We start from the raw sequence: 12,876 nt of genomic DNA, 5'->3' as shown, positions 1-12,876 counted from the left end.
GAACTCGGTGGTAAGGGCGGTGTGGAGTGGGCGTGGCTTATCATCATAGTCCCGCCCTTTCTGCGTTGCTATTGGTTAGAAGCGCAGCGCGTCACTCGGCTATCTGCGTTTTGATTGGCTGCGCTGCGGACTTCCGGGAGCGCCGGCGGCGGCGGCGGCGGCGCCGTGCCCGGTGAGCGCGGCGGGAGCGGCGGGCGCCCCCTGGTGGCGGGACGGGAGCGCGGCCCCGCTCCCGGTGCCGGTGCCGGTCCTGGTTCTGCTCCCGGTCCCGGTGGCCCCGGAGTGCCGTTCGTGCGTAGCCCCGTTCCCGCGGTCCCGTTCCCGGTGTCCCGGTGTCCCCCGCGCTCCGGTGGTCCCGGTTCCCTGCAGGGATGCTCGCGGTGTTCCGTCCCTCTCGGTGCTGCCTTCGCGTTGCCGTTCTCGGTGTCTCGTTGCTACCGTGGCGTTCCCGGTGTCCGGTGCTGGCCGGTCCCGGTGGTTCCATTCCCGGTGTCCGGTCCCGGTTGTCCCGTCCCTGCGGTCCCCGTGTCCAGCAGCGATGTCCCCATGGGCCACCCCCGGGTCCCGCGGTCTCGGTGTCCCGGTATCCCAGTCCCGGTGTTCCATCCCGGTGTCCCGGTGTCCCATCCCGGTCCCGGGGCTGCCATCGCCGGTGTCGCCCCGGTTTCCGGAGCCCTCCCTGTCCCCGGTGTCCCCTCCCCATTCCCGGTGTCACCCCGGTCCCGTGTCCCCCCCATCCATAACGTCCCCACAGCGCCACCCCCATTCCCGGTGTCCCCTCAGTGTCCCCATCCCCATTCCCGGTGTCCCCTCAGTGTCCCCATCCCCATTCCCGGTGTCCCCTCGGTGTCCCCATCCCCATTCCCGGTGTCCCCTCAGTGTCCCCATCCCGGTTCCCGGTGTCCCCCTCTGGTCCCCGGTGTCCCCTCATTGTTCCACCCCCATTCCCGGTGTCCCCTCAGTGCCACCCCCATTCCCGGTGTCCCCTCGGTGTCCCCATCCCATTCCCGGTGTCCCCCCTCTGGTCCCCGGTGTCCCCCAGTCCTGCTGTCCCCATCAGTGCCATTTGGTGTCCCCTTGGTCCTCTCCCTGTCCCCTCAGTGTCCCCTGGGTGCCACTCCTTGTCCCCTTGGTCCCCTCAGTCCCCTCAGTGTCCCCTTGGTGCCATGTTCCCTCCTTGTCCCCTCGATGCCACTCTGTGTCCCCTCAGAGTCCCCTCAGTGCCCCCCCCATGTCCCCTCAGTCCCCGTCAGTGTCCCCTTGGTGCCACTCCCTGTCCCCTTGGTCCCCTCAGTCCCTCAGTGTCCCCCGTGTCATCACATGTGCCACTCCTGTCCCCTCAGTGTCCCCTCAGTGCCCTCAGTGCCATGTCCCCTCAGTACCACCCTGTGTCCCCTCAGTCCCCTCAGTGTCCCCTCAGTGCCACTCCCTGTCCCTTCAGTGTCCCCTTAGTGTCACCTCAGTCCCCTCCCTGTCCCCTCAGTGTCCCCCTCAGTCCCCTCAGTGCCACCCTGTGTCCCCTCAGTGTCCCCTTGGTGTCACTCTGTGTCCCTGCTGTCCCCTCCCTGTCCCCTCAGTGTCCCCCATGTCCCTTCAGTGTCCCCTCAGTGCCACTCTGTGTCCCTTGAGTGTCATTCCCTGTCCCCTCAGTGTCCCCTCGGTGTCACTCAGTGTCCCTGCTGTCCCTGTGTTCCCTTCCTGCCCCCTTGGTGTCATTCCCTGTCCCCTCAGTGTCCCCTCGGTGCCATGTTCCCTCCCTGTCCCCTCAATGCCACTCTGTGTCCCCTCAGAATCCCCTCAGTGTCCCCTTGGTGCCATTCCCTGTCCCCTCCGTGTCCCCTCAGTGTCCCCTCTGTCCCCCCAGCCCCAGTCCCACCATGAGCTCCGAGACGTTGGTCAAGGACGTCAAGCCCGGCCTGAAGAACCTGAACCTGATCTTCATCGTGCTGGAGACCGGTCAGTGACCCTGTGACCCCTGGGTGACCCCTGGGTGACCCCCGTGTGACCCCTGTGTGACCCCTGTGTGACCCCTGTGTGACCTCTGTGTGACCCCCATGTGACCCCTGTGTGGCCCTGTGTGACCCCATGACCCTGTGTGACCCCTGTGACCTCTGTGTGACCCCTATGTGACCCTGTGTGACCCCTTTATGACCCCATGACCCCTGTATGACCTCTGTGACCCCTGGGTGACCCTTGTGTGACCCCTGTGACCCCTCTGTGACCCCCGTGTGACCCCCGTGTGACCCCTGTGTGACCCCTGTGTGACCCCGTGACCCCTGTGTGACCCCTGTGTGACCTCTGTGACCCCTGTGTGACCTCTGTGACCCTGTGTGACCCCTGTGTGACCCTGTGTGACCCTTCTGTGACCCCTGTGACCCCTGGGTGACCCCTCTGTGACCCCTGGGTGACCTCTGTGACCCCTGAGTGTCCCCGGGTGACCCCCGGGTGACCCCTGTGTGACCCCTGTGTGACCCCTTGACCCCTGTGTGACCCTGTGACCTCTGTGTGACCCCTGTGTGACCCCTATGTGACCCCGTATGACCCTGTGACCCCCATGTGACCCCTGCGTGACTCCTGTGTGACCTCTGTGTGACCCCTGCGTGACCCTGTGTGACCCCGTGTGACCTCTGTGTGACCTCACTGTGACCCCTGTGTGACCTCTGTGTGACCCCCGTGTGACCCCTGTGTGACCCCTGTGTGACCCCTGTGTGACCTCTGTGACCCCTGTGTGACCCCTGTGTGACCCCTTGACCCCTGTGTGACCCCATGACCCCTGTGTGACCCCTGTGTGACCCCCGTGTGACCCTGTGTGACCCCGTGTGACCCCCGTGTGACCCCTGTGTGACCCCTGTGACCCCCGTGTGACCCCTGTGTGACCCCTGAGTGACCCCTGTGTGACCCCCGTGTGACCCCTGTGTGACCCCTGTGTGACCCCTGTGACCCCCAGGCCGGGTCACCAAGACCAAGGACGGCCACGAGGTCCGGACGTGCAAAGTGGCCGACAAGAGCGGCAGCATCAACATCTCGGTGTGGGACGATGTGGGGAACCTGATCCAGCCCGGGGACATCATCCGGCTCACCAAGGGGTCAGGGGACACCTGGGGACATTGGGGACATTGGGGACATTGGGGACACCTGGGGACATTGGGGACACACCTGGGGACACACCTGGGGACACACCTGGGGGATTTGGGGACACCTGGGAGTGGATTTGGGGTGGATTTGGGGCAATGTGGGGAACCTGATCCAGCCCGGGGACATCATCCGGCTCACCAAGGGGTCAGGGGACACTGGGGACATTGGGGACACGTGGGGACGTTTGGGGACACCTGGGGACACCTGGGGGATTTGGGGTGGATTTGGGGCCATGTGGGGAACCTGATCCAGCCCGGGGACATCATCCGGCTCACCAAGGGGTACAGGGGACACCTGGGGACACCTGGGGACACCTGGGGACATTTGGGGACACCTGGGGGTGGATTTGGGGACATTTGGGGACACCTGAGAGTGGATTTGGGGCAATGTGGGGAATGTGATCCAGCCTGGGGACATCATCTGCCCCACCAAGGGGTGAGGGACACCTGGGGACACTGGGGATACCTGGGGACACCTGGGGACACACCTGGGGACATTGGGGACACACCTGGGGACACACCTGGGGACACTTCTGGGGGGATTTGGGGACATTTGGGGGGGATTTGGGGACATTTGGGGGTGGATTTGGGGAACCTGATCCAGCCCGGGGACATCATCCGGCTCACCAAGGGGTACAGGGGACACCTGGGGACATTGGGGACACCTGGGAGTGGATTTGGGGACATTTGGGGGAAATTTAGGGGAGAATTTGGGGAAATTTAGCGGGGATTTGGGGAACCTGATCCAGCCCGGGGACATCATCTGCCTGACCAAGGGGTACAGGGGACACCTGGGGACATTGGGGACACCTGGGGACACTTCTGGGGGGATCTGGGGACATTTGGGGGTAGATTTGGGGAGAATTTGGGGGAAATTTGGGGTGGATTTAGGACGATGTGGGGAACCTGATCCAGCCCGGGGACATCATCCACCTCACCAAGGGGTACAGGGGACACTGGGGACATTGGGGACACACCTGGGGACACTTCTGGGGGTGGATTTGGGGGAAAACTGGGGGAGATTTGGGGTGGATTTGGGAAAAAATTGGTGGGGATTTGCGGCAAATTTGTGGATGGATTTGGGGGAAATTTGGGATAATTTGGGGGAAATTTAGGGGGGATTTTGGGGAAACTTAGGGGGATTTGGGGGAGATTTGAGGGGATCATTGAGGGGAATTTAAGGGAGATTTGGGGCAAATCTGGGGGCGGATTTGGGGGAAAATTGGGGTGGATTTGGGGAAAAATTGGTGGAAATTGGAGAATTTGGTGGAAACTTAGGGGGAAATTTGGGAGGTATTTGGGGCAAATTTGTGGGAATTTAGGGGAAATTTGGGGGTGGATTTGGGGGAAAATTGGGGTGGATTTGGGGGAAAATTGGGGGGTATTTGGGGGAAAATTGGGGGGTATTTGGGGGAAAATTAGGGTGGATTTGGGGGAAAATTTGGGATGGATTTGGGGGAAAATTTGGGTGGATTTGGGGGAAAATTGAGGGGGATTTTGGGGAAAATTGGGGGGGATTTGGGGCAATTTTTGGGGATATTTGGGGTGGATTGGCTGACCTTCCTCATCCTCCTCATCCTCAGCTACGCCTCCGTCTTCAAGGGCTGCCTGACGCTCTACACCGGCCGAGGGGGGGACCTGCAGAAGATTGGGGAGTAAGGAGGGGATTTTGGGGGGCTTTGGGGGTTTTTGGGGGGTTTGTGAGGTCGGAGGGACCCCAAATCCCCAAATTGCCTCAAATCCACCCCCAAATTTCCCCCAAATCCCCACAAATTTGACCCAAATCTCCCTGAAATTTCCCCCCAATTATCCCCCCAATTTTCCCCCAAATCCACCCCAATTTTCCCCCAAATCCCCCCCAATTTTCCCCCAAATATCCCCCAATTTTCCCCCAAATCCCCCCAATTTTCCCCCAAATATCCCCCAATTTTCCACCAAATCCCCCCAATTTTCCCCCAAATCCACCCCAATTTTCCCCCAAATCCACCCCAATTTTCCCCCAAATCCCCCAATTTTCCCCCAAATCCACCCCAATTTTCCCCCAAATCCCACCAATTTTCCCTCAAATCCACCCCCAAATTTCCCCTAAATCCCCACAAATTTGCCCCAAATCTCCCTTAAATTTCCCCCAAATCCCCACCAAGTTTCCTCCAAATCCACCCCCAAATTTGCCCCAAATCCCCACAAATTTGACCCAAATCTCCCTGAAATTTCCCCCAATTATCCCCCCAGTTTTCCCCCAAATCCCCACCAAGTTTCCCCCAAATTCTCCCTGATTTCTCCCAAATTTTGCCCAAATCCGCCCCAAACTTCCCCCAAATCTCCACAAATTTCCCCCAAATCCACCTCCAAATTTCTCCTAAGTCCCTGCTAAGTTTTCCCCAAATTCTCCCTGATTTCCCCCAAATTTCCCCCAAATCCACCCCCAAATTTCCCCCAAATCCCCACAAATTTCCCCCAATTCTCTCTTAAATTTCCCCAAATTATCTCCCCAGTTTTCCCCCAAATTCTCCCTGATTTCTCCCAAATTTTGCCCAAATCCACCCCAAATTTCCCCCAAGTTCTCCCAAACTTCCCCCAAAACCCTGCTAAGCTTTCCCCAAATTCTCCCTGATTTCCCCCAAATTTTTCCCAAATCCACCCCAAATATCCCCCAAATTTCCCCCAAATTTCCCTCAAATTTCCCCCAAATCCCCACAAATTTGACCCAAATCTCCCTGAAATTTCCCCCCAATTATCCCCCCAGTTTACCCCCAAATCCCCACCAAGTTTCCCCCAAATTCTCCCTGATTTCTCCCAAATTTCCCCCAATTATCCCCCCAAGTTTCCCCCAAATCCACCTCCAAATTTCCCCCAAGTCCCTGCTAAGTTTTCCCCAAATTCTCCCTGATTTCCCCCAAATTTTTCCCAAATCCACCCCAAATATCCCTCAAATTTCCCCCAAATTCTCCCAAATTTGCCTCAAATCTCCCTTAAATTTCCCACAATTCTCTCCCCAGTTTTCCCCCAAATCCCCACCAAGTTTCCCCCCAATTCTCCCTTTCTCCCAAATTTCCCCCAAATCCCCACAAATTTCCCCCAATTCTCTCTTAAATTTCCCCCAATTATCCCCCCAAACTTCCCCAAATCCACCTCCAAATTTCTCCCAAGTCCCTGCTAAGTTTTCCCCAAATTCTCCCTAATTTCCCCCAAATTTTTCCCAAATCCACCCCAAATATCCCCCAAGTTCTCCCAAATTTCCCCCAAATCCCCACAAATTTGACCCAAATCTCCCTTAAATTTCCCCCCAATTATCCCTCCACTTTTCCCCAAAATTCTCCCTAATTTCCCCCAAATTTTGCCCAAAACCACCCCAAATTTCCCCCAAGTTCTCCCAAATTTCCGCCAAATCCCTGCTAAGTTTTCCCCAAATGCTCCCTGATTTCCCCCAAATTTTTCCCAAATCCACCACAAATATCCCCCAAACCCCCCCCAAATTCTCCCAAATTTCCCCAAATCCCCCCCCAAATTTCCCCCAAATCCTCGCTATGTTTGCCCCAAATTCTCCCTGATTTATCCCAAATTTTGCCCAAATCCACCCCAAACTTCCCCCAAATCCCCACAAATTTCCCCCAATTCTCTCTTAAATTTCCCCCAATTATCCCCCCAAGTTTCCCCCAATTCCACCCCAAACTTCCCCTAAATCCCTGCTAAGTTTTCCCCAAATTCTCCCTGATTTCCCTCAAATTTCCCCCAAATCTCCACAAATTTGCCTCAAATCTCCCTTAAATTTCCCCCAGTTCTCTCCCAGATCTGTCCCAAATCCCCACCAAGTTTCCCACAAATCCACCCCAAATTTTTGGGGGCAGATTTGGGAGAGAATTGGGGAAAATTTAAGGAAGATTTGGGGCAAATTCGTGAGGATTTGGGGGAAATTTGGAGGTGGATTTGGGGGATTTTTAGGGGGATATTTGGGGGAAATTAGGGAGAATTTGGGGGAAATTTGGGGGATATTTGGGGTGGATTTGGGGGAAATTAGGGAGAATTTGGGGCAAACTTGGTGAGGATTTGGGGGTGGATTTGGGGGATATTTGGGGGAAATTTGGGGGCAATTTGCGGGAAATTGGGGAGAATTTGGGGCAAACTTGGTGGGGATTTGGGGGAAATTTGGGGGATATTTTGGGGAATATTTGGGGGTGGATTTGGGGGATATTTTGGGGGATATTTGGGGGAAATTAGGGAGAATTTGGGGCAAACTTGGTGGGGATTTGGGGGTGGATTTGGGGGATATTTTGGGGGATATTTGGGGGATATTTGGGGGATATTTGAGGGATATTTTGGGGGATATTTGGGGGATATTTTGGGGGATATTTGGGGGATATTTTGGGGGATATTTGGGGGATATTTGGGGGTGGATTTGGGGGATATTTGGGGGAAATTTGGGGGATATTTTGGGAGAATTTGGGGCAAACTTGGTGGGGATTTGGGGGAAATTTGGGGGTGGATTTGGGGGATTTTTAGGGGGATATTTGGGAGTGGATTTGGGGGAAATTAGGGAGAATTTAGGGGATATTTGGGGGATATTTGGAGGAAATTTGGGGGAAATTAGGGAGAATTTGGGGCAGACTTGGTGGGGATTTGGGGGTGGATTTGGTGGATATTTTGGGGAATATTTGGTGGTTTTGGGGAATATTTGGTGGATATTTTGGGGATATTTGGGGGATATTTGAGGGATATTTGAGGGATATTTTGGGGATATTTGGGGGTAGATTTGGGGGATATTTTTGGGATATTTTGGGGGATATTTGGGGGATATTTGGCGTTTCCCAAACCCCAAATCCTCTCATCCTCACAGGTTCTGCATGGTTTACTCCGAGGTGCCCAATTTCAGCGAGCCCAACCCCGAGTACGTGGCACAGCAGGCACAGGGCAAGGGGGTGAGTTTGGGGGGCAAGGGGGGATCACCCCAAATCCCCACGAATTTGACACAAACCATCATTAATTTACCCCAAATCCTCATTAATTTGCCAAAAATCCCCATGAATTTACCCCAAATCCCCACAAATTTACCCAAATCCCCACCAAATCCCACATAAGCTCCACCCCAAATCCCCCCTAATTTCTCCCAAATTGCCCCAAAATTTCCCCCAAATTTGCCCCAAATTTCCCCTAACTTTCCCCCAATTCTCCCCCAAATGGCCTCAAATTTCTCCCAAATCCCTCCAGATTTTTCCCAAATCCATTCTCTGAAATTTCCCCCAAATTTCCCCCAAATTTCTCCTGTCCCCCTCTCCAAATTTCCCCCATATCCCCCAATTTCCCTCAAATTTCCCTCAAATCTCCCCAAGTTCCCCCAAATTTCCCCCAGAATTTCCCCCAAATTTGCCCCAATTCTCCCCCAAATTGCCCCAAATTTCTCCCAAAATCCACATCCTGAAATTTCCTCCAAATGCCCCCTAATTCCTCTTGAATTTCCCCCAAATTTCTCCTGTATCCCCCTCCAAATTTCCCCCAAATCTCCCCCAATTTCCCTCAAATTTCCCTCAAATCTCCCCAAGTTCCCCCAAATTTCCCCCAAAATTTGCCCAAATTGCCCCAAATCCCCCCAATATCTCCCCTAATTTCCCCCAAATTTCCCCAGTTTCCTTTTAACTTCCCCCAAATTCCCCCCAAACCCCAATTTCCCTCGAATTTACCCCAAATCTCCCCAATTTCCCCCAAAATTTCCCCCAAATTTGCCCCAAATCTCCCCCAATATCTCCCCAAATTTCCCCAATTTCCTTTTAATTTCCCCCAAATCCCTCCAAATTCCCCCAAAACCCCAATTTCCCTCGAATTTACCCCAAATTTGCCCCAAATCTCCCCTAACTTTGCCCCAATTCTCCCCCAAATTTCTCCCAAAATCCACATCCTGAAATTTCCTCCAAACACCCCCTAATTCCTCTTGAATTTCCCCCAAATTTCCCCAAATCTCCCCAGTTTCCCCCCCCCCGTGTAACTCTCTTGGTTTCTCCCTGCCCTCCCCAGGCCCCCCCCGACAGCTCGGCCCCGGCAGCTCCGCAGCCCCCCCCGGGCCCCCCCGCTGCCCCCGCAGGTTGGTACCGCCCCCAGACGCCCCCGGTAACCCCCAAACCCCTCCCAGTAACCCCCGGTACCCCCGGTAACCCCCAAACCCCCCCGGTAACCCCCGGTAACCGCAACTTCCCCCTCCCGTACCCTTCTCGGTACCCCCAAACCCCCCCGGTACCCCCCGGTAACCCCCAAACACCCCCCGGTACCCCCGGTAACCCCTAAACCCCTCCCTGGTACCTCCCGGTAACCCCAACTTCCCCCCCCGGTAACCCCCGGTACCCCCCCCATCTCCCGGTACTCCCCCGTACTCTCCCGGTACCCCCAAACCCCTCCCTGGTAACCCCCCCCCCATCTCCTGGTACCCCCTAAACCCCCTCCCGGTAACCCCCGGTAACCCCAACTTCCCCCCCCGTACCCTTCTCGGTACCCCCCGGTACCCCCAAAGCCCCCCGGTAACCCCAGTGCCATCCCCCATCTTCCGGTACCCCCCAAACCCCTCCCGGTACTCCCTGGTAACCCCTAAACCCCTCCCCGTTACCTCCCGGTGCCTCCCCCCTCATCTCCCGGTATTCCCCTGTACCCTCCCGGTAAGCCCCGGTACCCCCAAAGCACCCCCCAAACCCCTCCCGGTACCCCCGGTGCCCCCCCCATCTCCCGGTACCCCCCCAAACCCCCCCCCGGTAACCCCCGGTGCCCCCCCCTCACCTCCCGGTACTCCCCTGTACCCTCCCGGTAACCCCAACCCCCCCCCGGTAACCCCCCCCCATCTCCCAGTATTCCCCCGTACCCTCCTGGTAACTCCCGGTACTCCCCGGTACCCCCTACACCCCCCCCCCGGTAACTCCCGGTGCCCCCCCGGTACTCCCTGATACCCCCCCGGTACCCTCAACACCCCCCCCCCCCCGGTAACTCCCGGTACTCCCCCTCATCTCCTGGTACCCCCCAAAACCCTCTCGGTACTCCCCGGTACCCCCAAACCCCCCCCGATACCCCCCCGGTATCCCCCGGTAACCCCCCCCCATCTCCCGGTATTCCCCCGTACCCTCCCGGTAACCCCCGGTAAGCCCGGTACCCCCCAAACCCCCCCCGGTGCCCCCCCCCAATCTCCCGGTATTCCTCTGTACCCTCCCGGTACCCCCAAACCCCCCCCGGTAACTCCCGGTGCCCCCCCCGATACCCCCCCGGTAACCCCCGGTAAGCCCCGGTACCCCCAAACCCCGCCCCAAACCCCTCCCGGTACCCCCCGGTGCCTCCCAAAGGCCCCCGGTAACCCCTGGTATCCCCTAAACCCCCTCCTGGTAACCCCCGGTGTCCCCCCCCTCATCTCCCGGTATCCCCCCGATACCCCCCGGTACCCTCAACCCCCCCCCCGGTAACTCCCGGTACTCCCCTCATCTCCCGGTACCCCCCAAATGCCCCGGTACCCCCCAAACCCCCCCCGAAACCCCTCCCGGTACCCCCCGGTGCCCCCCCCCTCATCTCCCGCTATTCCCCTGTACCCTCCCGGTACCTCCCAAACTCCCCCGGTAACTCCCGGTACCCCCCCGGTAACCTCGATACCCCCCCGGTACTCCCCGGTGCCCCCCCCCAATACCCTCCCGGTACCCCCAGACTCCTCCCGGTGATTCCCGGTGCCCCCCCCGGTAACTGCCGCTTCCCCGCAGCCCCCGAGAGCCAGAACGGGAACGGGCTGAGCCCCGGGGGCCCCCCCGCGCACCCCCCGAGCGGCCGCATCACCCGCAGCCAGCCCGGCCCGGTCAGCAACGGCAAAGAGACCCGGAGGAGCGGCAAGAGATAACGGGAACGGCACCGGGACGGCACCGGGATGGCACCGGGACGGCACCGGGACAGCACCGGCACCGCCACAACCGGGGGCTCCCCGGTTCCCCAAGCCCTGAAGGTCCCGGTGCTCCCCCGGTGCTGGTCTGGATCCTCCCCGGGACCCACCGGGAACCCCCCGGGACCCACCGGGACCTCATGGAGACCCCCCCGGTACCGCCACAACCGGGGGTTCCCGGTTCCCCAATCTCAAAGGTCCCGGTGCTGGTCCGGATCCTCCCCGGGACCTCATGGAGACCCCGCCGGTACCGCCATAACCGGGGGATCCCCGGTTTCCCCAAGCCCGGAGTTCCCGGTGCCCCCCGGTGCTGGTCCGGACCCCACCGGGACCCCCCCCCCCGGCACCGCCACAACCGGGGGATTCCCAAGCCGGTAACGGGGAGGGGGTGCCCGGTGTCCTCCCGGTGTTCCCCCGGTGCTGGTCCGGATCCTCCCCGGGACCCCCCTGAGCCCCCCGGGATCCCACCGGGACCCCTCCGGTACCGCCACAACCGGGGGATCCCCGGTTTCCCCAGTCCCGAAGGTCCCGGTGTTCTCCCGGTGCTGGTCTGGATCCTCCCCGGGACCCACCGGGACCTCATGGAGACCCCCCCGGCACCGCCATAACCGGGGGATCCCCGTTTTCCCCAATCCCAAAGTTCCCGGTGTCCCCCCGGTGTCCCCCCGGTGTTCCCCCGGTGCTCGGGGGTCCCGGTGTTCCCCCGGTGCCCCCCCGTTTTCGGGCCGGGTTAATAAAGAACCGAGCTCTGCCCCCGCCTCGGCCGCTCTGCCCGGACCCCTCCCCGCGGCCCCTCCCGGTACCGGGGCCGGCTGGGAGCAGCTCCGGGCTGACCCTTGGCCCCCCCGGCTCGGGCGCGACGGGAGCGGGACGGGCGAGGGGACGGCGAGGGGACACCGAGGGGACACCGGGGGCTCAGGTGGGCACCGGAGGGCACCGGGAGGGGTCGCGGTGGGCACGGGTGGGTTCCCGGTGGGCTAAAGTGGGAACGGGTGGGGTCCCGTGGGTGGTGGAGGGGTCCCGGTGAGCACGGGAGGGGTCCCGGTGGGAACAGGTGGGAACCGGAGGGGACCGGGAGAGGTCCCGATGGGCACGGGAGGGGGCACGGGAGAGGTCCCGGTGGGCACGGGGAGGTCCCGGTGGGCACCGGAGGGGACCGGGAGGGGTCCCGATGGGCACGGGAGGGAACACCGGGGACTCAGGTGGGCACGGGAGGGGTCCCGGTGGGCACGGATGGGCACCGGTGGGCACGGGAGGGGTCCCGGTGGGTTCCGGTGAGCACCGGAGCGGTCCCGGTGCTGGGGGGGCGCAGCCACACCGGGCAGGGGAGGCTCCGGTGAGGGTCGAGACCCCCGTGGGGTGCGGGGAGGGGTCCCGGTAGGCACCGGAGGGGGCACGAGAGGGGTCCCGGTTGGCACCGGAGCGGTCCCGGTGCTCGGGGGCCGCAGCCACACCGGGCTGGGGGGGCTCCGGTGATGGCGGAGACCCCGGGAACGAGGCGGGAACACCGGGGCGGCTCCCGCGGGGATTTCCCGGTGCGGCGGCGTGGCCGGGCCGCGCACGTGGAGCGCGCGGTGGGGGGGGGCGGTGCGGCCTTCCCGGTTCTCTCCGGTTCCCCCTCCCGGTACCGGCCTGGGGGGGCTGCGGGGTCGCCCCGGTTTGGTTTTGGATTTTTTTTTTTTATCTCGCTCCCGGTGAAACATTAACTGCCCCTAAACCCGCGCCCGTTGCAAAACCGGCGCCTCGAGGCCGAGGGTCACCGGCTGGGTCCCCCCGGTGGGGTCGCCGTGAGCCCCAAATCCCACCCGGGGGGGCACAACAACCGCGTACCCCCAAAATCCCAAATCCCCCCAA

At 60.1% G+C, this 12,876-nt stretch overlaps 1 protein-coding gene across 5 annotated transcripts; it reads left to right on the top strand.

The window, feature by feature from the left end:
- The first annotated feature begins 107 nt into the window (after nucleotides 1-107).
- On the top strand, nucleotides 108-11,773 carry NABP2 (nucleic acid binding protein 2). 5 transcript variants are annotated; one of them, XM_064734855.1, is made up of 7 exons: nucleotides 108-172; nucleotides 1,865-1,956; nucleotides 2,948-3,086; nucleotides 4,718-4,789; nucleotides 7,969-8,050; nucleotides 9,141-9,207; nucleotides 10,850-11,773. In XM_064734855.1, exons 2-7 carry the CDS (start codon nucleotides 1,878-1,880, stop codon nucleotides 10,981-10,983), a joined length of 573 nt encoding a protein of 190 aa, XP_064590925.1. In that variant the 5' UTR covers nucleotides 108-172; nucleotides 1,865-1,877; the 3' UTR covers nucleotides 10,984-11,773. The 5 variants fall into 5 exon arrangements, with proteins under 5 accessions (XP_064590925.1, XP_064590922.1, XP_064590923.1 ...); XM_064734852.1 differs by having other exon boundaries at nucleotides 169-291; XM_064734853.1 differs by lacking the exon at nucleotides 108-172 and adding an exon at nucleotides 198-349.
- Nucleotides 11,774-12,876: the final 1,103 nt, after the last annotated feature.

The sequence above is a fragment of the Zonotrichia leucophrys genome, chromosome 29 (genome assembly GCF_028769735.1).
Source record: "Zonotrichia leucophrys gambelii isolate GWCS_2022_RI chromosome 29, RI_Zleu_2.0, whole genome shotgun sequence".
NCBI classification, from domain to species: Eukaryota; Metazoa; Chordata; class Aves; order Passeriformes; family Passerellidae; genus Zonotrichia; species Zonotrichia leucophrys.
Note: the sequence above shows the minus strand (reverse complement) of the source record. Positions and strands in the feature narration are given on the sequence as shown.